Raw genomic sequence first — 25,282 nt, 5'->3', positions numbered from 1 at the left:
TGTTCATGCAGTCAAAGGTTAAAATAGCAATCAGGCCAATGCAGCCAGACGTTTTAATATTCGCATAACTCGGTAATTGTAGAGGGACGTCACACGCCTCCCTTCTCTCATCTCTTTATCCTAAAGGCGAAATGTATGAAGATGAAAAAGGAGAAGGGAAAAGATGTTAGGGATGTATGGACTGATTTCACTCGCTTTGCACAAAAGATAGACGGTTAGATGGGAAGCTTTTTAACAGACAAGATTTTTTTTTTCCTCCTTTTTGAGCTCCAGACGATAAAGTGTTAAAGTTAACCTCGTGCAGAAGTAGATTCATGAAGGGGCACAAACTTTTTATCAGTTTTGATAAGGATCTCTAGCATGGCTGTTTAAAAAAATTATAAAATGGAGGGAGGGGGAGGGGTCATTCTCTGGGATTGGTGGGAGGGGCTTTAGAGGCAACCGTTCCAGAGGCTAGGTTACTTTCAGATAAAACTAACTAGTTTAAGTACTTTCCCACTGAAAACTCCTTTGTGATTCCTCATGGATGGTGTTTTAGTCAAGACCTTTATAATTATTCTACCATCATCACTCAGTGAAGTTTGGCCCATATTCTGTTAACTACTGATACCCCTATCTCACCTACTAATACCCCATCTCACCTACTAATACCCCCATCTCACCTACTAATACCCCTATCTCACCTACTAATACCCCCATCTCACCTACTAATACCCCTATCTCACCTACTAATACCCCTGTCTCACCTACTAATACCCCCATCTCACCTACTAATACCCCTATCTCACCTACTAATACCCCCATCTCACCTACTAATACCCCTATCTCACCTACTAATACCCCCATCTCACCTACTAATACCCCCATCTCACCTACTAATACCCCTATCTCACCTACTAATACCCCATCTCACCTACTAATACCCCTATCTCACCTACTAATACCGCATCTCACCTACTAATACCCCCATCTCACCTACTAATACCCCCGTCTCACCTACTAATACCCCATCTCACCTACTAATACCCCTATCTCACCTACTAATACCCCCATCTCACCTACTAATACCCCTATCTCACCTACTAATACCCCCATCTCACCTACTAATACCCCTATCTCACCTACTAATACCCCTATCTCACCTACTAATACCCCCATCTCACCTACTAATACCCCTATCTCACCTACTAATACCCCTATCTCACCTACTAATACCCCTATCTCAATATTTTGCGCGGTGGCCGTAAGTACGGTTCATCATGATTTACCGCCAGTTTTGGCGCTGTGATTAGGTTTCCATATTTCTGCGCGTCTGTCCTCACGTAGTCAAACCGCACAGGTGAGATAGGGGTATAACAGCAGGAATAACAGAGGCTTGGGGCTTGTAGGACGACTTTCACACGCACACACACACACACACACTAAGGAATTGGAATGACTGATCTCTGGCTCACAGATTACATAAATTGTCTGAATAACGTATTAAATTTTTGAAAAAAATAACTAAATAATGAGTACTTAAATGGTGGACCTAACACGTTTAACACGCCTCTCGCCTTTTACACTTTTAATGAACATCATAATGTGACGCTTCCCAGTCAAAGCCGCAACTTTCTGTTTGTCTCACTTTACTTACGGCTTTTATTTTCTCCCTCTAATCTGTTTATTTTGTTTGTTTTGAGCATTTTTCTCTTGTATAATTCTTTCTTTCTTTCCTTTTTTTGTTTTTCCTTCCTTCCCTTTTTTCTTCCGTCTTTCCCCCAAATCATCTTTATTTGTATTTTTTATTCTTTTTCCCATTCACTATTCTCACTTTTTTTTGTTCATCCTCTTCATATATTGATACATTTGTGTAAATGTAAAACCAATCTTTCTTTTTTCGTTTTTCTTAAATGTTTTGCTTTCTGTCTTTTATTTGCTCACTTGTCTGTAAAGTAAGTGTAGTGTTTCTCTCTATCTTTTTCTCTTTATGTTTCTTTCTTTCTTGCGAAAGTTTATTATACATGTATCTCTTTTTTGTCCATTTTTGCTTTCACCCTTTTTCTTCCATTTTTTGATTGTTTTTTTCTTGCTTGTGTGCTTTCATTCAAAATGTTAATCTTATCTTTTTTCTTTCTTTTAAAATTATATGCTTTGTGTTATTGTCTTTTTTCTCTTTCATTTTTATTTCTTTCTTGCTTGTTTACTTTCCTATAAAGAGTTAATTTCTTTCTTACATACACTTTTCTTTTTCTGCTCTATCATGACTGAACGTCTGTGTTTTGGGATTTTGGAGTTTCAGCGTTTCGCAGTAGCAGTGTCTGGTACAAGTGTTTAAAATTATTTTGTTCAAAATTGTTTTCAAATAATTAACTTCACCACAAAGTTCCCCTTATTTTCCTTTATCAGCAATCAAACTCTAATTATCACTAATCGCTGAGCAAAATGAACTCAACTGATTTGATTCCTCTTTTTTTTTTTGGAAATGAATTTCTAAAGCGCAGGATACGACTCAATATTCCCCACTCTGCCTTCCAGCATTTGGAAAACTGTGTGTGTGTGTGTGTGTGTGCACTCTGTTACTAATCTCTGGGATCATAATGCGAGACCTCTATTAAACAATGATTTAATTTACTCGAGTTAAACTTCTGCTTCCTGATGAGAGAGAAGCTTTAATTCTTATCACTTAACATTTAATGTGTGTGTGTGTCTGTGTTTGTCTGTGTGTGTGTGTGTAAAGTAAATTCAATTAAAATGAAATATTATCAAGCAGATGTGTTATAATTAGATCGTCCAATAAAAACATGCGATCAGTCCATAGATGACTCGAATCTAAAAGTTTCCTCAGTATTTCCGTAAAGAAAGTTCTGTGTGTTCAGGATCGACACACAGCAGTATGAGGGTAACAGTATTACTGTAAATCAGATTATTAAACTCACCAGTGTGTAGGTCACAGCTCCAAGGTCAACAGATTGTTCTTTAATTTTTCAGAAATTATGCAGAAAAGTTAGGGATGGAAAATACTGACTAAAGAAAGAGATTTTTCCTTTGTAAATCAAATGTGACATCACAAAAGTAAAAGACAGTTTAAATATGAAAGATAATAAGATTTACATGATGAGATTTAAAGGAGAAGATGGAGAGTGTTTAAATAGTAATCAATCAATCAAACAATCAGTTAATTAATTAATGGTGTTATATTTCACTTTAAATATGGATTACAGATATCAAAATTATTATTATTGATCTTTAAGGTGTTAATATTTTTGCTATTATTATTATTATTATGGCTTGATGTTATTTTTGTTGATGATGATGATGATGATGATTATTATTATTATTATTACTATTATTAGTCATTGTTCTTATAATTTAAATATTTGTTGCTATATTTGTTGCTATTGTCAATAATATTTAATAAAGTTGTTTTTTGCCTTTGTAGTTATTATTTATGTTTTTGATGATTTATGTTTTTGTTTCTATTTATGGTTAAGTCCAATGTCCAGTCCATTGGAGTTTAGTCCATTGTTAATATTATTATTATTATTATTATTATTATTATATAGATAGATAGATAGATAGATAGATAGATAGATACTTTATTGAAAGGAATTGCAGATATCCAGCAGCAGTTGGAAAAGATAAAGAAATATATAAGATTTATAAAAAGCACATCGATAAAGCGTATAAATCTCAAGTTAAAGTGTGTGTGTGTGTGTGTGAGAGAGAGAGAGAGAGCGCAAGTGTGCGTGTGTGCGTGTGTGTGCGCGCGCGGCTGACAGTGAGCTCGTGCCTCAGTTTAGTTGGAGCTCGTGCGGCGCTCCGGGTGTGTGTGCGCGCGCTCCGTCTCTTCTTTATTTTGACTTATAAATGTAACTCTGCTTTGTGTCTCCGCGCGCGAGCCTGGATGCGTTTTTATGTGTGTGTGTGCGCGCGCGGGTTGTGAATAAGCTGAGTGAGGGTGAACACATCGCGCGCGCTTAAGTCTCCGCTCCGCTTGTCCGCACGCGCACACGGAGGTGAGTACAACTCTCCCTCAGAAACACACACACACACACACACACACACATGCCCAACTTCTTATTGAACATTTTACATTATTTCATGGTGGGGGAAAAAAAACTTTTTAAAATCACGTGGTGTAAATCGGCGCTTTGATCATCCGGTACGTGCGCGAGCTTTTGTTTCACACCATTTGCACGGAAAAAAAGTTTCTTCGTGTTTAATTCCGTGTTTAATTCCGGACTTCATCTAAAACACACACACACACACACACACACGAGATGCTGATCACTTCCTCCTGGGTTCCTCCTGTAGATCAACATCATCTGTTCCTCTTTTCTCTTCCTCCTGACTGTAACACTCGTCCGTTCCACGTCCTTCACCTTTCACTCCATTCTCATCTCTCTCCTTTACACTCACTCACTTCTTTCTGTTTTCTTTCTTTCTTTCTTTCTTCATAACTCTCCTGCTTCTTTCTTGAGGTGGATATGTTCTGGATATGTTGGAGGACCTACAGTGTGATAAAATGGAGGTCTTGGAGGAGGTGAGATATTGGATGAGCAATAGTGTGATGAGGAGGTGGAAATGTTGGAGGTGATGTAGCAAAAGGAGGTGGAAATGTTGGAAGATGTGTAATCTGCTAAGGTAGATATGTTGAGAAACTGGAGTGTATTGAGATATTGTGGAATGGTTGAAGGAGGTGTAATGTGATGAGGTGGAGATTCTGGAGGAGGTGTAGTGTGATGAGGTGGAGATGTTGAAGGAGGTGTAGTGTCATGAGATAGAGATGTTGAAGGAGGTGCAGTGTGATGAGGTGGAGATGTTGGAGGAGATGTACTGTGATGAGGTGGAGATGCTGTAGGAGGTGTAGTGTGATGAGGTGGAGATGTTGGAGAGGATGTAGTGTGAGGAGATGGAGATGTTGAAGGAGGTATAGTGTGATGAGGTGGAGATGTTGAAGGGGATGTAGTGTGAGGAGATGGAGATGCTGTATGAGGTGTAGTGTGATGAGGTGGAGATGTTGGAGGAGATGTAGTGTGAGGAGATGGAGATGTTGAAGGAGGTATAGTGTGATGAGGTGGAGATGTTGGAGGGGATGTAGTGTGATGAGATGGAGATGTTGGAGGAGGTGTAGTGTCATGAGATAGAGATGTTGAAGGAGGTGCAGTGTGATGAGGTGGAGATGTTGGAGGGGATGTAGTGTAAGGAGATGGAGATGTTGAAGGAGGTATAGTGTGATGAGGTGGAGATGTTGAAGGGGATGTAGTGTGAGGAGATGGAGATGCTGTAGGAGGTGTAGTGTGATGAGGTGGAGATGTTGGAGGGGATGTACAGTAGTGTGAGGAGATGGAGATGTTGAAGGAGGTATAGTGTGATGAGGTGGAGATGTTGGAGGAGGTGTAGTGTGATGAGGTGGAGATGTTGGAGGAGATGTACCGTGATGAGGTGGAGATGTTGGAGGAGGTGTAGTATGATGAGATGGAGATGTTAGAGGAAGTGTTATGTGATGAGGTGGAGATGTTGGAGGAGCTGCAGTAATAAAGTGGAGATATACAGAGCAGTAAAAAGTCGAGCGAGCAGAGACACTAAAACTGCAGGAGGTGAAACTAAACGGCTAAAAATTTGTGACTCATCATATTTTTTATTCTACTATTGCACTGCAGGAAACTTTATAAAATTTATATTTATTCATATTCTTTATTTCTCTCTCATCTTCAAACTCATCGTGCAGCGCTCATCCGCCCATATTATTATATTATTTTTATGATGATGATGATGATTATTATTATTATTACTTAAAGATTTGATATCAGACATGTATCTGTATAACTGTAGAGCATTACAGCTTATTTACACCTCAACGTAAACTCGTCTGTATATTATTATCAATAATAATGATGATAATAATAATAATGACTGTATAATGTTAGTTGTGTTACACTGCGCATAGTTGGTGTATTACACAGTGTGTAGTTGTGTTACACTGCATGTTGTGTGTAGTTTTGTTACACTGTGTGTAGTTGTGTGTTACATTGTGTGTAGTTTTGTTTTATTCTGTGGGTAGTTATGTGTACCGTGTTAAACTGTTTGTAGTTGTGTTACGCTGTGCGTAGTTGTGTGTTACACTGTGTTGTGTGTTGTTTTGTGTTACACTCTGCAGTTTTATGTAGTTGTGTGTTACATTCTGTGTAGTTTTGTGTGTTACACTGTGGACACTTAATCCGCTTGGGTCAGTCATAGCTCAGTGGTTAAGATATTGTACTATAATGCAGAAGGTCCCAGGTTCAAATCCCATCGTCACCAAGTCATCCTTGTTGGGTCCTTAACCCTCAACTGCTTAGATGTATAATGAGATCAAAATGTAAATTGAACTGGTTAAGAGTGTCTGCTAAATGTGATCTGATGTTACTGTTGTTTTTTCCCACAGATGCATGAGGGGATGATCCACATGTAGACGTCTATCTGTCTCTGTCTCTCTATTCATTAGAGCAGAAATGGACCTCCACTGTACTGCTTTTAAGTTGGAGAGCTCCTCATACGTGCCGAGTTCCATGTCGTCTCCTGCCCTCATGGTCCTGGCGTCGACGCCTGAGTCCGATCGCGACCCGTCTGTTGTCCCCTGCCAGACCTCGCGTCCTTTTGGCGTTCCAGTCTCCCTGGAAAAAGACCTACACCTCCCATTCCCTGGCGGCTCCTACACCTTTTCCTCTGTGTACCAGAGGCAGGCTGGCTTCACGCCCCAAAACTTCCCCGCCTCGCTGCTCCACCTGCACCCGCAGTTCACCCCGGCTCCACTGAGCATGCTCGGACATGGAGGAGTGGGAGCGTTCCGGCCCTTCTCTTCCACAAATGAGGACAGAGACGCAGGGATTTATCATTCCGCCTTCCTCCCCACAAAGAGGTTGAAGGGAGGCCCGGAGCTGGACACGTCGCCTCGTCTGCGCTACACCGTTTCTGATGTGAAGGAATTTGAGTTTGGGGTCAACCAGCTGCCCTCTGGGTCTCCTGGTGCTCTAAAAGGAGCTGAGGATTCTGGGAAAAAGAGGTTCAGCGTGTCTGGGCTGCTGGTGGACACCGAGGCCTCGTGTAGCCCCGAGGAGCAAAAGGAGGGATGTAAGTTTGTGATGATGTAACTAATCATAACAGCAGCTCTGTCCGTAGCGCAGGTTTTTATTTATGCGATCGTTCTGATGTGCTGTCGTTTCCATAGTAACAGTTCATTCGCAGGAACATTTACAGAAGGAGTCTCCAGTGTTAGCGCTTTTTGTATCAGCTGTAACCTTTTTTTTTTTGCAGTTTAAAATATCAGACATTTAGAGCAACGTGACCTTTGGATGACTTTTACAAAACCCGACTGTGAAGACTTTTACAAAACCCGACTGTGTAATTAGTGATAGATGAAGCTCATAATATCTGCTGTCTTGTTTTGTACGATTAAGAAACAGATAATCCTGCTGCTTTTCAGTTCATGAAAACGATTTTAGTGGCTTTTATTGTAAAACGTCTCCATAGGGAACAGAACTGCATCGCACATGTGTTTAATTCAGGTCTCGCGAGCGTTAGCATGTGCTATAATAGTTTTACGAAGTCATGCTTTCTTCTTTTATCCCAGTGAAGTCAAAACTCAAACGTAGCTGAGGAGTATTATTACACATCGTTATGACACGTCATTACGATCTGTCATTGGACGGTACATGTAATGATCATATGAGCTCGGAATCGTGAATCATCAGGAAAAACGTGGGAGACGCGCAAATCAGCCCAGAGACAACACGTCAATGCTAACGAGCAGGATAGGCTGCGCTTTACACCTCCGGCTCTCAACACCTCGCCCCCGCGCCTTCCATCCATTTTGATTTTGTTGAAAAACGAGTGGGAGGGATTGTCAGGTGAACGCGGAAACACTCGTCAGTTCGCTCTGTAATTGGCTGCGCCGAGTGTTTGGGCGGGAAAGAGAGAGTGAGACGGATCCTCTGGCGAGCGCGGAGAGAAAGAAAAAAGTTCCGTCTGCGTTCCACATGAAAGCGGCGCACTGCGAGGGCTGGATGAGGAGCGATGGATTAGATATGCATGTCAATGGGAAAAAATAATAATGACTGACACGGATACGGGACAAAAACCCACACATTAAGGCCTCCGAAATGGAGCGTTCGGAGAGAAAAGTTTGAATTGTTTTGCCTCCGTTAGCCTACGCAGCCGCACGCCTACACCCATCTGAGTGACAGTCTCATCGCAAGCCTGCGCTCAGGAAACACTTCACCCTGAAATCTTACTACCACTCATGAGACTTTACTCTAAAGTAGAGCTAGTCAAAGCGGGTTATGAAAACTGTTATGCTAACTATGCTAACATAGGCGTAACTAGCTATCAGGACACTTTTTAACCAGTATCTCCAGCTGACAAATTTTAAATTTTTTTAGAGGGTGATTCATTTGTCTCACTTCATCCAAATGACTCTGGGGTCCATCATCTGTAACCCAGCCCGATCCAAACAGCTCAACGATTTATCAGTTACAGATAAACCAATAAAACTTTGGTTCTCAGTACCACATTTTTGTTAACAAGCGCCACAGCATACAGAACTAGTTTTCTAATCTTTACAGTCTTTTAGAGGACGTAAATGCGTTACGGCGGAAATGACATGAAGCGACTGGATTAAAAACAAAAGCACAGATAAAAACTAAAGAGCCAGAATGTGATTAATTCCCTTTCGCATTATATTTGATCCCCGTTACAGTCTCAGTTTACTTACTTACAGTGTCGTGAAGTAAACGGACGTCGTGAAAAAGGCTTCCCCTTTACCATCACAACCACGTAGAGGGGGAGATGAGACTGAAACAGCATGTTTGGAGGAGGAGTCAAAATATGGGACCTTTAAAGTATCTATTTTATTAGTTAACTAATAATAGCATTTCTCAAATCTGTCAAGTGTATACAGTGGTACCTCGGTATATGAATGCCTCACCTTGCAAATTCTCGGCTTAAGAACTAAAACTTTGCAAGAAATTAGCCTTGGCATACGAAGCATTTGCGGCATACGAGCGACAAGCCGGGTGCAGGGACTTCCGATTGTGCGTCTGTCCGGTCGTCGATCAAAGTGTCAGTAGAAAGCCAAGCTAAGCAAGTTTACATATTTTGTTTTGTAACAACATATGCGTGTTTTTTTTTTTTTTTGATTTAGTGAAGACGTAGCACCATGGGGTCCTAAGAACGTTATCAAGGACGGTATCAAGAAGAAAAGGGAGCCGCTTTCAGTTTGTTTTTTTTAAAGCCCCCAGTGCCAAGTAAAATTATAAATTAAGGTTAAGTGTGGTTTAATGTATGTTTATTTCATATTTTACCTAATTTACATGTCTATGTTAAAATTACTAAAACTTTTGATTGTTTTTATATGCAAAAAATATTATTATAGTGTTGGAAATTGGTAATATTAATCATATTTTTGGGTGGCTGGAACGGATTATCTGCATTTACATTATTTCCTATGGGACAATGTGTTTCACAATTTGAAATTTCACCTTACGAACTCGTGCCCGAAATGAGCCAAACGAGTAAGAGTTGAGGAATTAACAAAACATCAGTTGGTGTTTTGAGAATCTCAGACGTCACACAAACGTCAACGAAATTGCGACCTTTGCTGGCGGGAAAGTGTGTCATCCTGTACACGTCGTTTACTCCTTTTCTGAATGACAGCTACAAGCCGGATTGTGAGAGGTTTAGCAGCTGGACACTTTGAGGAAGGCACTATCCACCCTCTTCCGCGTACACCATATTACATGATTGGCTGTCGACTTTGATTGACGCAGTTACGCCTCCCATAACATCCGTAAGATCTTACTTTTGTCTTTTCCGTTTCTGTTCTCTGACCACATCTTTGTGCTTTTTCTCGCGTATCAAGAAACTGATTATTATCATTAGTTTTATGTCTGACCTCCGGGCCACGTCTCCAGCCACTGTGTTTTTTCAGCGCTCGTCTCTCACAACCTTCAAAAAAACTACAGAGTAACCCAACAGCTGTTTAAACACATCCTGTTTTTTCATCCCTTTCTCCAGAGGGCAGATGTCTTCACTGGGCTAAATCGTGTTTATTTCCCTTCGGGAGGTATTTTAAACGTTTAGGTCGGGACCTGATAAAACGGAGACAGAGCGTGGGCAAAGCCAGACAGCTCTCTTCACTGCCTGTTTCAACTTTCTCTGTTTGATTTGATGACTGCGGTGTCATTCAGCTGTTTTATTCTTAAAATGAAACATTATTTATTTAACATTAAATAAATGCAACCGTTTAAACTGTGTTGCCCCGCGTCACACAACAGTGTTGTTTCTTTCGGATGTGAATCAGACAGGCAGCCTGATCATGGCTCTGGTTATACTGAGAAAACTTTCTACCTAGATGGTTTCCAACACCATCAGTAAAAACAGTCCTGGGAAAACTAGGACAGGTATACAGTAATTGTAACACCTGTATCACCAGCGACTTACCTTAGAGTTGCATAAACTGAGACAAGATTGACAAACACGCTACCTTTCATGCTCTTAAGGAAAACTTTCAATTAATGCAGAGCTTGTAAAGATGCTGTTGCTTCCTATAATAATAGTTAATTCATAGTAACCTGATAAAATAATAATAAAACAACTGATAAACTGATAAAAATAATTAAACAAGAAAAACATTACACTCAATCATCTTCTATACCACTTTATTCTGTATTCAGGGTCACGGGGACCTGGAGCCTATCCCAGAAGGCTTAGGGCACAAGGCAGGGTACACCCTGGACAGGATGCCAATCCATCGCAGGGCACACACACTAAGGGCAATTTGAAAACACCAATTAGCCTAACCTGCATATCTTTGGACTGTGGGAGGAAACCTCACCAAGCACAGAGAACATGCAAACTCCATGCACACGTAGACGGGAATCGAACGTGGCTGGGAATCAAATCCGGACCCTAGAGGTGCAAGGCGACAGTGCTAACCACTACACCACACCACCGTTCCGCCCTTAAAAAAAAACGTTACAAAAAGCACAATATTGATTATCTTTATTAAGCACAAAACCAGGACCAGTGGAGGAGATTGAGTCTTCTAGAACTGCAAGTCCATATGTAGATTCAGATCAAAGGAAAGTGGAATGTAATTATGAGCTGCTCATTTTTACACATACTCACAATAAAACAATTATTATAGTTCCTGTCTGCGGTGCAGGTGCTAGGGAAACTCTAGTCCTGCCGTGTGTTGTATAGTGTGTTTAGGGCACCGTAGAGTGTACACTATAGTACTGTAGTACGGTGCGTTTAGGGCACCGTAGAGTGTACACTATAGTACTGAAGTGCGGTGTGTTTAGGGCCCTGTAGAGTGTACACTATAGTACTGTATTACGGTGTGTTTAGGGCACCGTAGAGTGTACACTATAGTACTGTAGTACGGTGCGTTTAGGGCACCGTAGAGTGTACACTATAGTACTGAAGTGCGGTGTGTTTAGGGCCCTGTAGAGTGTACACTATAGTACTAAAGTGCGGTGTGTTTAAGGCACAGTAGAGTGTACACTATAGTACTATATTACGGTGTGTTTAGGGCCCTGTAGAGTGTACACTATAGTACTGTAGTGCGGTGTGTTTAGGGCACCGTAGAGTGTACACTATAGTACTAAAGTGCAGTGTGTTTAAGGCACAGTAGAGTGTACACTATAGTACTGAAGTGCGGTGTGTTTAGGGCACCGTAGAGTGTACACTATAGTACTGTAGTGCAGTGTGTTTAGGGCACCGTAGAGTGTACACTATAGTACTGTATTACGGTGTGTTTAAGGCACCGTAGAGTGTATACTATAGTACTGAAGTGCCGTTTGTTTAAGGCACCGTACAGTGTATACTATAGTACTGTATTACGGTGTGCTTAGGGCACCGTACAGTGTATACTATAGTACTGTATTACGGTGTGCTTAGGGCACCGTACAGTGTATACTATAGTTCTGTATTACGGTGTGCTCAGGGCACCGTAGAGTGTACACTATAGTACTGTATTACGGTGTGCTTAGGGCACCGTAGAGTGTACACTATAGTACTGTATTACGGTGTGCTCAGGGCACCGTAGAGTGTACACTATAGTACTGTATTACGGTGTGCTTAGGGCACCGTAGAGTGTACACTATAGTACTGTACTACGGTGTGTTTAGGGCCCTGTAGAGTGTACACTTTAGTACTGTAGTACGGTGCGTTTAGGGCCCTGTAGAGTGTACACTATAGTACTGTAGTGCGGTGTGTTTAGGGCACCGTAGAGTGTACTCTATAGTACTAAAGTGCGGTGTGTTTAAGGCACAGTAGAGTGTACACTATAGTACTGTATTACGGTGTGTTTAGGGCCCTGTAGAGTGTACACTATAGTACTGTAGTGCGGTGTGTTTAGGGCACCGTAGAGTGTACACTATAGTACTAAAGTGCCGTTTGTTTAAGGCACAGTAGAGTGTACACTATAGTACTGAAGTGCGGTGTGTTTAGGGCACCGTAGAGTGTATACTATAGTACTGTATTACGGTGTGCTCAGGGCACCGTAGAGTGTACACTATAGTACTGTATTACGGTGTGTTTAGGGCACCGTAGAGTGTACACTATAGTACTGTACTACGGTGTGTTTAGGGCCCTGTAGAGTGTACACTATAGTACTGTAGTACGGTGCGTTTAGGGCCCTGTAGAGTGTATACTATAGTACTGAAGTGCCGTTTGTTTAAGGCACCGTACAGTGTATACTATAGTACTGTATTACGGTGTGCTTAGGGCACCGTAGAGTGTACACTATAGTACTGTATTACGGTGTGCTTAGGGCACCGTAGAGTGTACACTATAGTACTGTACTACGGTGTGTTTAGGGCCCTGTAGAGTGTACACTATAGTACTGTAGTACGGTGTGTTTAAGGCACCGTAGAGTGTACACTATTGTACTGTATTACGGTGTGTTTGGGGCACCGTAGAGTGTACACTATAGTACTGTATTACGGTGTGTTTAGGGCACCGTAGAGTGTACACTATAGTACTGTATTACGGTGTGTTTAGGGCCCTGTAGAGTGTACACTATAGTACTGTGGTGCAGTGTGTTTAGGGCACCGTAGAGTGTACACTATAGTACTGAAGTGCCGTTTGTTTAAGGCACTGTACAGTGTACACTATAGTACTGCATTACTGTGTGTTTAGGGCACCATATAGTGTACACTATAATACGGTGTGTTTAGGGCATCGTAGAGTGTACACTATAGTACTATAGTACGGTGTGTTTAGGGCAACGTAGAGTGTACACTATAGTACTATAGTACGGTGTGTTTAGGGCACCGTGTACACTATAGTATGGTGTGTTTAGGGCACCGTAGAGTGTACACTATAGTACGGTGTGTTTAGGGCACCGTAGAGTGTACACTATAGTACGGTGTGTTTAGGGCACCGTAGAGTGTACACTATAGTACTATAGTATGGTGTGTTTAGGGCACCGTAGAGTGTACACTATAGTACGGTGTGTTTAGGGCACCGTAGAGTGTACACTATAGTACGGTGTGTTTAGGGCACCGTAGAGTGTACACTATAGTACGGTGTGTTTAGGGCACCGTAGAGTGTACACTATAGTACTGCAGTACGGTGCGTTTAGGGCATGGAAATGTACTTGGCCGAGTAATATCACACATCTCACTGAGGACGTGTGTATACCACATCCTTGTGAAAGGTGTGAAATTATATTTTATATACTTGCACTTTTATTACTTTAATTCCTTAAAATGCTTGGGATAACAGTTTCTTTTTTTATATATATAATTATAAATGTGTTTGTAACAATTATAGTTATTAGGATTTATGAGAACACATTAAAGTTTGTAGCTCTGTTTATAAATCATTAGACTGCATTAGGATGTTCATTGTGTTTACACTGGAATATCCCATAATGCACTGCAGCACGTGAAGCTTGTGACGTGACAGTGATATCGATACGGTTTTCAGAAATATAAATTATAAGTGTAAATAATTAGTAGGTGGATGGAAGGGTGTAAAGTGTGTTCCTGTAAACACAGTTTCACGTTCTAGTATCTCATTAGAGCGAAACATGAGATAAAGACCCAGAGTGTTATATCTTGCCTCCGCCATTTCTATTTTTTTTTCGCTAATCCCCTTTGTAGTGCTTTTATTGCCCTCACTGATGAAAGTGGACAACACACCCTATTGTCCATGTGGTTTTCCTACCTTCCCATGATTCATGTGTTATCTGCAACGCCGTACATGTGCCTGAATACGCGGGGTCACGTGACTCGGCTGTAAATTCCCTCTATAAATGGTATCATCGTCTCCAGATCGTTCGTGAGCCAAATTGCTTGGTGTCTGAGCCTTTATGGAGATTGTTGATCGGACAGGACTGATTGAGGAGGCTCGGGACAAAAGGAGAGCGTGTGTATCGGAGCAACAGCTGGCAGACGGATAATGAGGGTCCGTCATGGTTACGTAGCACAGCTAGCGTAAATCAGACGAGGAGGAGGAGGAAAGCGGTAACCAGCCACGCGCTTCTTCATATCGATCTCACGGACGTTTTGGCCTTAAGGTCCGAGGCTTCCTGGAGCTGTTTCAATATTTAGCCGCTTCCTGAAGAGCAGAGATCAATATTTACTCATCAATGCTCGTGCATGCGCATCCAACTGCGTTATTTTCCTCCCTGCTGTGTGTAAACGGACTGTGTTTACACACACACACACACACACACACATTCCTATTTTTCCCCTCATACAAAGCTTTTTGTTTATCTTAAACTTTTTATATGGGAAGTTTGTATTTTAAACTCTATACATTGAGGTGTAAGAAGCTAATTTGAGATTTCCCTCCCGTTGTGATGCTAGTTTGCTCTGCTAATACACGCGTAAGTGGAAGAGCTTTCATCTTCTCAGGAGGCTTTCTTTCAGGACGGGTGGAATGTGGACGGGGACGTACCACCCACACTGCAACACCGTAAGACTGCAATGGAGAAACGGATTAACGGACACGTTTGTCCTCCTGTTCCGACGGGTTGGGGCGTCTGGTTCGATTTTACAGGAATACTGAATATTAAATGTTGTATAATCATGAAGGCAAAAGCATTGCATTTTTAAATACCTACTCACTCCAACAGATTAACGACACAAGAATAGGAAATACTGCACAAACATCATAATTACATCGCACTTATGTAACTGTTTAGCAGCAGAGCCTCGGTCCTGACTAATCATTCAGCTTGAGGTCACAGGGTCATTTAAATGCACGTTTCTATACACATGTGTGTGTGTGTATGTGGTACGTTTATGTGTGTATGTGGTATGCATGAGTGTGGATGTGAGTATATGAATGTTTGTAATGTGTACAATGTGTGAGTTTGGTTGTGAGTGTATATGTGTATATGTGTGTATGTGATTTGTGTGGGTGTGAATGTGTATGTGTGTATGTTTGGGTTTATAAGTGTGTATGTGATGTTGATGTGTGTGTGAGAATATATGAGTGTGTATGTGGTACGGATGAGTGTGTGTGTGTGTGTGTGTGTGTGTGTGTGTATATTAGTTTGTATTAGTGTGTATACGTGTGCATGTAGTGTGTTTGTGGGAGATATGAGTATGTATGTGGAGTGTATGTGTGTGAGAGTGTGTGTGTGTGTGTGTGTGTGTGTTGAGGTGCTGATGGTGAAGTGGATAAACATGGCCTCTCACTCTCTCACTCTGAGCTTTGTGTGTAAGCTCTCATTAAAGCGCCGCCACACAGCCCTGAAGCTTTTATGTGTTTATTGGGGTCCAGAGACAAATAAAAACAGCAGCCCTGACCCTGCGGGGTCAACCGGAGATCAGGGAACCGGATATCAGGGAACTGTTCCACTGTATCTTTAAAAAGTCATACACACACACACACACACACACACACACAAATAACCGGCGAGGAATTAGCACTTAGCTTTAGAAATAAAAGATACATTTTATTGAGGGGATTAAATAGGGATTGAGGGGTGTGACTGGGGTAGGGGTGTGTAGTGGTTGGAGGGGTGTGACTGGGGTAGGGGTGTGTAGTGGTTGGAGGGGTGTGACTGGGGTAGGGGTGTGTAGTGGTTGGAGGGGTGTGACTGGGGTAGGGGTGTGTAGTGGTTGGAGGGGTGTGACTGGGGTAGGGGTGTGTAGTGGTTGGAGGGGTGTGACTGGGGTAGGGGGGTGTAGTGGTTGAAGGGGTGTGACTGGGGTAGGGGGGTGTAGTGGTTGGAGGGGTGTGACTGGGGTAGGGGGGTGTAGTGGTTGGAGGGGTGTGACTAGGGTTGCAAAGGGGCGGTAAATTTCCGGTAAATTTCCGAAAAGTTTCCGGTAAATTTCCATGGTAAGTTAAGCTTGGGAATTTTGGAAATATTCCATATTGGAAACTTTCCATGGAAATAATGGGAATTATGGAAATTAATGGGAATTTAGGAGAACTAACTGGGAATATATTATTTCCAAGCATAAATATAAACAGAAATCATAAGAAAACCTCCATGCAAAATGTTTTCAACAGATATTTCAACGGATTTATTTGTAAGTACAGTAGAATAGAACACGTTTCAATAACTTGTTTCATGGATAAATAAAAACAGAAATGTTGAGTTCAATATTACCATCCCCTAACCCCGCTCATTCAAAAATGCCCCCTGTCCAAAAATCTCCACAAAGTCCCATTCAAAAGGTTAAATGAAAAATGCCACTTATCCTCCAAAAAGTCCCATTAAACATGCAAATCTTCCTTCAAGCAATCCTCTCTTCTCATTTTTGCTCAGTCAATAGACTCTTCCTGGACCTCATCATTATCCAACAACATGTCCACTTCCTCAGCATCCAAATGGATTTATAGCGTTTTGGAACCAAACTCTTCATATTTTCCCATAATATCATCAAAACTTACCTCACTTGTTAAGTCCACAGGCTCAAATGTGTGCCTTCAATACTCTTTGTCCTTCAGGCTCAAAAGTGTGGTCCATGTGTACATGTGATGTCCATGTACTGAACTGTTATTATTCAACCATGCCAAGGTAAATTCAGTTTTACATTCTATGGCACCTTTAAGTGTATTTAAATTGCATTTGTTTGTTTTTGTCAATATTATGCTAAAATATACTTTGCTCAACTATATTTAAGTTCCCTAAGAAGAGCCAACCTTCAATTTTGAAAATTCCCAGTTTATTCCCATAAATTCCTGTTAATTCCCGTTTATTCCTATTAATTCCCATGGAAAGTTTCCATCTTTGAAAATTCCGGGAATTTTGCAACCCTAGGTGTGACTGGGGTAGGGGGGTGTAGTGATTGGAGGGGTGTGACTGGGGTAGGGGGGTGTAGTGGTTGGAGGGGTGTGACGGGGGTAGGGGGGTGTAGTGGTTGGAGCAGTGTGACTGGGGTAGGGGGGTGTAGTGATTGCAGGGGTGTGACTGGGGTAGGGGGGTGTAGTGATTGCAGGGGTGTGACTGGGGTAGGGGGGTGTAGTGGTTGGAGGGGTGTGACTGGGGTAGGGGGGTGTAGTGGTTGGAGGGGTGTGACTGGGGTAGGGGGGTGTAGTGGTTGGAGGGGTGTGACTGGGGTAGGGGGGTGTAGTGGTTGGAGCGGTGTGACTGGGGTAGGGGGGTGTGGTGGTTGGAGGGGTGTGACTGGGGTAGGGGTGTGTAGTGGTTGGAGGGGTGTGACTGGGGTAGGGGTGTGTAGTGGTTGGAGGGGTGTGACTGGGGTAGGGGGGGGTGTAGTGGTTGGAGGGGTGTGACTGGGGTAGGGGGGTGTAGTGGTTGGAGGGGTGTGACTGGGGTAGGGGGGGGTGTAGTGGTTGAAGGGGTGTGACTGGGGTAGGGGGGTGTAGTGGTTGGAGGGGTGTGACTGGGGTAGGGGTGTGTAGTGGTTGGAGGGTTGTGACTGGTATGGGTTTGCCCCCTTAAGCCCCTCTGTGCACCTGCATATCCGACCCACATCTGGAGCAGATGTGCATTACTGAGTCACATGCAGATGTCGTTCAACTCTAAAATCACCCACATCACACAGGCTTCACTTACAAACTGTGTGTGTTATTTTTTTCACAGGACAGTTTGATTTTGACATTCAGTCAGAAAACTGTCGAACTGTCATTTTTTTCTTTTTTTACTTTCGTTCTTTCTCTATCTCTTGTTATTCATCTTCTTCCCCCCACCCCTTACCTTCTTGTTACATTTTCCCATCCTATCTATTTTTTTACTTTTTTTTTCTTGGAACTCTTTTTCTTATTTCTTTCAATCTTTCGTTAATTTATTAATGAATCTCTTTCTTTCTTTCTTTAGTTTTTCTTTATTCTTTCTTTATTTCTATCTGGCTCTTTCTTACTATAGTTTTTCTTTGTTAGTTTCTTTCTTTTTTTCTTTCTTTAGTTTTCTCCCTTATTTCTTTATTCCTTTTTATCTACCTCATTCTTTCTTATTTAAGTTTTTTTTTAAAACTTTTTTACTCTTACTGTCTTTTTATCCTATCATTTTTCTTCACCCTCACTTTCTTTCTTTCTTTCTTTCTTTCTTTCTTTCTTCCCTTCTTATCTATTTCTTCTTCTTTCTTCTTCATTTCTTTCTGGTAATTTTCTTTCTTTTTCATCTTTTTTTATCTCTTTTTATTTTCTTTTTATTGTTTTCTTTCTTTTACTAGACTTTTGTGTTTGTCTCGTTGCAAAACCACAAATGTTTTTATCTTCCCGCGCTGGTCCTGAGACTCAAGCTTGTGTTTTTGCTCAGAGTTATGTAGAATGTGAAAGCCAGGCTGTAAAAGATTCACTCTCACTCTCACACACACACACACACACACACACACACACACACACACACACACACAAACAAACAAACACACACACACATTATGAAGTATGTGAGTTTCAGAGTTTCTTCGAATTTGGTTTTAGAGCTCAGTGGATCAGAGACTGTGTAGTTTTATAGAGCTGACCAGGTCTGTGTGTGTGTGTGTGTGTGTGTGTGTGTGTGTGTGTGTGTGTGTGTGCGCGTGTTGGGGATCGTGGCGTGTCCCGGTGGTAAATCAGCGCTGTGCTAATTGGTGGAATAACAGCACTCCAGCAGTATATAACCTTTTATGTGTCTCTGTGTTCTTTATTACGGCGCTAACGAGGAGCCGTACATCAGGACGAGGCGCTGAGCTGCACGTAAAACCAGCTTCACACACACACACACACACACACACACACACAGACACACTACTTCATCTTGGATGGGATCCTCTTCGTTTGTTTGTGCTAATCAGCATGCTAATGATGCTAATTATCCCAGGAGACCACACAGGCACCGCGGCGCTAAATCTCCTGGCTCGTTATGAGTCGGCGAGTCGATGTGTCGCGCAGCACCACGACTGTGCACACGCGCATCATGTGGGGTCACGGGGTCAGCGTCCGGAGCTCGGCCACGTCAGGGGTCACACAGACAAGAGACGACTGGGGTTTATACAGACGTCTGAATACAAACAGATTCCCTTCCCTTCTTATCATTTCTTTCTTTTTCTTTCTTTGATTCATTTCCTTTTATCTCTTCCTTTCTTTTCTGTTTTGTTGTCATTTTTTCCTTTTCATTTCACTTCCTTTTATCTTCTTCACACCTTGTTTATCTCTTTTTTTATGCTCTTTTTTCTTTTTCCTTTGTGTTGAAACTTCTTTCTTTCGTTCTTTTTTTTCTTTCTTCCATCCATTACCTTTTCCATCCTTTTCTCTTCCTTTCTTTTAGACTTGGTTGACCATTTCTTCTTTTAAGTTTTTCACACATTCTTTTCTTATCTCTTTTTTTCTTCTTTTGTTGTAAATCTTTCTTTCTTTCTATCTATTTTATTTCTTATTTATTTATTTTATTCATAATTCTTTCTTTTTTTCATTTATTACCTTTTCCATCCTTGTATCTCTTCCTTTCTTTTCTATTTTGTTGAAAATAACACACACACACACACACGAGTGAAACTGAAGGGCCCCTGGGTGGGGGAGGGGGGGAGTTTAGGGGCAGCGGTGGCTGTTGGCAGGAGTATTAGCGACGACTAAACAAGAGGCGGATTAAGCGATGAGCTCTGAGTGCACTAATCAGCACTGTGTCTCTTGAGCTGATCGAACACATCATACACATACACACACACACACACACACACACACACACACACACACACACACATGCCCCTGCATCGACTCTGGGCATCGACGCGGGACACTAAAGTCAACAAGGCACGGCTATTGCTAACTGTATTGACACACTTTACACACACGCACACGCACACACACACACACACACACTTCAGCTCTGTAGAATCCCTGAAATGGTATTTAGCTAAAATATTTAGTATGTGTTTTTAAACTCACTTGTAGGTGAATTCAGCCGTCGCTGGCGTTTTGGCTAGCAGACAGAATTGTAGCACACTAGCGGTGGAGCTAAATTACAGGAAATTTAGCTTTTTTCCTGCTGTTTAAAAATAATAAACCTTAAATTTTATAGGAATAAATTTCGATCCTGAATTGGTAAATGTGACCGTGAAAAGCCATTAGCTGTTATGACGTTTAGCGTGTGTGACTAGCCTCCCTGACTAGCTTGTGATGCTAATGTTTTCTTACAAGCTGGATGTGACTAACCTCAACTTTTCTTTCAAAAAGGAAATTTTTGGCATCCTTGCTTTTCTCACAGCAACCGTTAGCCTTTAGCGTGGCAGCGGTCCCTGTGTCTGCACTTGTTCGCTGTCTGATTAGCCTTTAGCTGGGTAATGAGGTGAACGGAGGAGCTGACACGCCGTCGCACTCGGTGTAGCGGTGGGCCGGCCGCCGTGAAAGCACCGTAAATCGTCTCCTGTTGTGCGCCGCGTCTCGGGTCGTATTTATTAACGACAGAAGCAGTTAAGCGGCAGAAATTCGGGGGTCTCGTGCCAGTCACGGTTCCCACGGCGATGCGGGTCGGTACGACAAGGTTCAGGCCATGAATGGTTTAATGGTTTCTTCGTTAACGATAATTTTTTTCCCAAATTCCCAGTTTATTTGCTCTCAGATTCCTGTCGAAGCTCATCACCACGGGATCCAACATCGCCCGAAACAGATGCCGGTTCAGGATGAAGTCATGTTTTTCTGTACCACAGGAGCTCCCGAGTGTATGTGTGTGTGTGTGTGTGTGTGTGTCTGTGTCTGTAACTGGGTGGCCCACAGCAGGTGGATGTAGAGGACGAATTAAACGAGGTCAGATGATCGTCATTTATAAAGGTGTGTTTGTGTTTTTATTCCGTCATGAAAAATCCCGACTCGCTCGCCACATTTAGCTCTCGGGGCCGTGAGACCCTGCGGGAAAAACCTTCCATAAATAATCCCGGCCGCTCCACTCACACAGAATGGTGTGTGTGTCTGTGAGAGAGAGAGAGGGATAATGTGTGTGTGTGTGTGTGTGTGTGTTCTTGTTTGAACTTGAGGAATTATAATAATAAAATGCACTTCAGTAAATTCAGTTTAGTGTTTCCTATCTTTTTATTACATTTTGGTCAAAAAATTTATAATGCAGAGGAGGATAAAGATAATGGTGGTGATGGTGGAGGAGGATGATGATGGAGGAGGATGATGATAATGATGATGATGGTGGAGGAGGAGGATGATGATGATGGTGGAGGATGATGATAATGATGATGATGGTGGGGGAGGATGAGGATGATGATGGTGGATGATGATGATGATGGTGGAGGAGGATGATAATGATGATGGTGGAGGATGATGATAATGATGATGATGGTGGGGGAGGATGAGGATGATGATGGTGGAGGATGATGATAATGATGATGATGGTGGAGGATGATGATAATGATGATGATGGTGGGGGAGGATGAGGATGATGATGGTGGGGGAGGATAAGGATGATGATGATGGTGGAGGAGGAGGTTGATGATGGTGGATGATGATGATGATGATGATGATGGTGGTGGAAGAGGATGATGATGATGGTGGAGGAGGAGGAGGATGATGATGGTGGAGGAGGATGATGATGGAGGAGAAGGATGATGATGATGGTAAAGGAGGAGGATGATGGTGAATGATGATAATGATGGTGGAAGAGGAGGATGGTTATGATGATAGTGGAAGAGGATGATGATGATGATGATAGTGGAAGAGGAGGATGATGATGATGGTGGAGGAAGGGGGATGATGATGGTGGATGATGATGATGATGGTGGAAGAGGAGGATGATGATGATGGATGACGATGGTGGATGATGATAATGATGGTGGAAGAGGATGATGATGATGATGGTGGAGGAAGGGGGATGATGATGGTGGATGATGATGATGGTGGAAGAGGAGGATGATTATGATGGATGACGATGGTGGATGATGATAATGATGGTGGAAGAGGATGATGATGATGATGATGGTGGAGGAGGAGGATGATGGTGGTGGATGATGATGGTGGAAGAGGAGGATGATGATGATGGTGGAGGAAGGGGGATGATGATGGTGGATGATGATGATGATGGTGGAAGAGGAGGATGATGATGATGGATGACGATGGTGGATGATGATAATGATGGTGGAAGAGGATGATGATGATGATGATGGTGGAGGAGGAGGATGATGGTGGTGGATGATGATGGTGGAAGAGGATGATGATGGTGGAGGAGGAGGAGGATGATGATGGTGGAGGAGGATAATGATGATGGAGGAGAAGGATGATGATGATGGTAAAGAAGGAGGATGATGATGGTGGAAGAGGATAATAATGGTGGAAGAGGATGATAATGATGATGATGGTGGAGGAGGAGGATGAGGAAGATGGTGGAGGAGGAGGATGATGATGATAATAGTGGTGGTGAGGTGGAGGAGGATGATGAAGATGATGGTGGAGGAGGAGGATGATGGTGCTGGATGATGATGGTGGAAGAGGAGGATGATGATGATGGTGGAAAAGGATGATGATGATGATGGTGGAGGAGGAGGAGGAGGATGATGATGGTGGAGGAGGAGGATGAAGATGGGGGAGAAGGATGATGATGGTGAAGGTGGAGGAGGAGGATGATGATGATAATGGTGGTGGTGAGGTGGAGGAGGATGATGAAGATGATGAGAATGATGAGGAGGAAAAGGATAATGATGATGCTAGTGATGATGATGATGAAGATTTGTGTGGTGCCCATGTTTGTATTTTCTCATTTTTTTCCAAAACTCTCTCTCTCTTTCATTCTCTCTCTCTCTTTCTGTGTGCGTCTGTGTGTGTGTGTGTGTGTGTGTGTGTGTGTGTTTAGCTGGACTCAGTCTTGCTGGCTGCCTCTGAATAACTGTGTTCCTGTTCTACCCCGGTGGCCAATAAAATGAGAAAATCCACCACTGTGCCTCCATCAGTGCGCTCGCCAGATAAATACACTCGTCTCTGTGCAACCATATGTGTGTGTGTGTGTGTGTGTGTGTGGGGCTGCATCTGTTTAAACTTCACCGGTTTCTCACACACCCAGTGTCGGAACATCAGTCAGCGGTTAAAGGCTCTCCTGCAGGTGTGTTCAGTCACACACTCCTCCTCTTTCATCTCTATCGCTGCAGCACTGGTGCAGAACCGGGTTCTCTGCGCGCTCTCGTGCTCCATCACCGCGGTCATTAAGTTATCACTTTCTGCAGAACCGCGTCAGATGTTAGCACGTCACTACAAACTGCCAGAGAGCCAGAAAGTCTACTGATCTGATCTGAACCTGATCTGATTCCTTCAGTCCCAGTCCAGTGTGTGTGTGTGTGTGTGTGTGTGTATACGCTATTAGCATGACAATCAGTCGCGGTCTTGAAATTAATTGTAAATATTAAAGAATAATGTTTGAGAAAAAAGTCTAATGTGCACAGTTTCCCCCGTTACCCAGACTGGGGTAGGGGGCGTGGCCTAAAGCATGAGGATGAGCTTTGTATGTGATTTTGGGGAAGTGATGCTAGAGGTGTGGCCAAAAAAAGGTGTGGCCTTTCTGTCAGTTTCTATAAAGGAGTCGTGGCTTTTATGGCTGTCAATCACAGAGAGGGAGGTGTGGTCTTAATGGCTGATGGTCACTGTTGGTCCCAGTAAAGGAGGCGTGGCCCTTATGGCTGTCAATCACAGTAAAGGAGGCGTGGTCTTAATGTCTGTCATTCACTATGAGGGAGTGGCCTGGCCTGTATTCTTGTTAGTCATATTAAACAAAGTGTGGCCTTGATGACTTTCAATCACAGTAAAGGAGGCGTGGCCTTTATGGCTGTCAATCACAGCGAAGAAGGCATGGCTTTATGGCTGTTAATCACAGTAAAGGAGGTGTGGTCTTTGTGGCTGTCAATTCCTGCCTGTCTTTCTGTCTGATTGTGTATATCTGACGACCTGTCTGTCTTTCTCTTTGGGCTCCCTGTGTCTATGTGTGTGTGTGTGTGTGTGTGTGTGTGTGTGTGTGTGCGCGCATGGGTACATTAGCCAATCAGTCCAATGCTGCACGAAATCAGTGTCAATGAATCACTTAATTGAATTAACTTAATCTTTCTTTTATAAATCAGATTGCTCACACACTGAGATGTCAGAAGCTGGAATTCAAACTCCTTCTCCAGCACACACACACACACACACACACACACACACACACTCATTAGTAAACTCAGAGACCCAGAGTCATCCTCGTGTCTCGTGGGCGTCTCTTAAAGCTGCCTCGCGGTTTATTTGACGTGTCAGGATTCACAGCGCCGTAACTACAGGATGAGTCTCAGGGATGCGGCGCGAGAGCAGCACCACGCGAGAGCAGCACGGCGCGAAAGCAGCACGGAGAGGGTGTTCAGAAAGGAGTTTATGACACGGTGCACTTTACTCTGAGGCTGCGGTAGTGAGGTCATCGCGCTGCTGCCACCGACTCTCAGTACACACTCTCAGTACACACCTCCTCTGTGCCTGAGTTATAGCTTTAATTCACTTTCATTAATGTAGAAACGTATATAATATAAAGCGAAAATGCTTGAGATCAAATTTTATTAAAAATAAAGCATAGTGTAAGTATTATATATAGATATTATTTATGTGAGGTTATTCAGAACGGATTGAGAATCTTTAGTGCTAATGTTTTAATCTAAGTCATGTTGTTGTTCAGAAGAGAAGCAAAAATAATTAACTGAGTAATAATTTCATGATTGAGTCGTAGTGCTGATACATTTGTTAAAACATATTTGATTTTTCGTGGTATATCAGTTGGTTAAGACGCGCTCGCCGTCGAAGGTTTCGTGGCTCAGAAGTACCGGAAGCAGTTAGTTTATCATGTGTGTGTTACAGGAAAATAATCAACAACAGGATGGTGTGATGAAGCTGTGATGAAGAC

The 25,282-nt window shown here is 42.5% G+C and overlaps 1 protein-coding gene across 1 annotated transcript in view; it reads left to right on the top strand.

Annotated features, from left to right (window-relative positions):
- The first annotated feature begins 3,946 nt into the window (after nt 1–3,946).
- The window catches only part of rnf220b (ring finger protein 220b), a 42,036-nt gene continuing 20,700 nt past the window's right edge, over nt 3,947–25,282 (top strand). The window contains exons 1-2 of the mRNA XM_053504530.1: nt 3,947–3,998; nt 6,410–7,095. Of these exons, the coding sequence (XP_053360505.1) occupies nt 6,477–7,095 (619 nt within the window). The 5' untranslated portion in view covers nt 3,947–3,998; nt 6,410–6,476. The remainder of the gene's footprint in view (nt 3,999–6,409; nt 7,096–25,282) is intronic.

This window comes from Clarias gariepinus, chromosome 9 (assembly GCF_024256425.1).
Source record: "Clarias gariepinus isolate MV-2021 ecotype Netherlands chromosome 9, CGAR_prim_01v2, whole genome shotgun sequence".
NCBI classification, from domain to species: domain Eukaryota; kingdom Metazoa; phylum Chordata; class Actinopteri; order Siluriformes; family Clariidae; genus Clarias; species Clarias gariepinus.
This window is presented reverse-complemented; position numbering and strand designations above follow the sequence as displayed.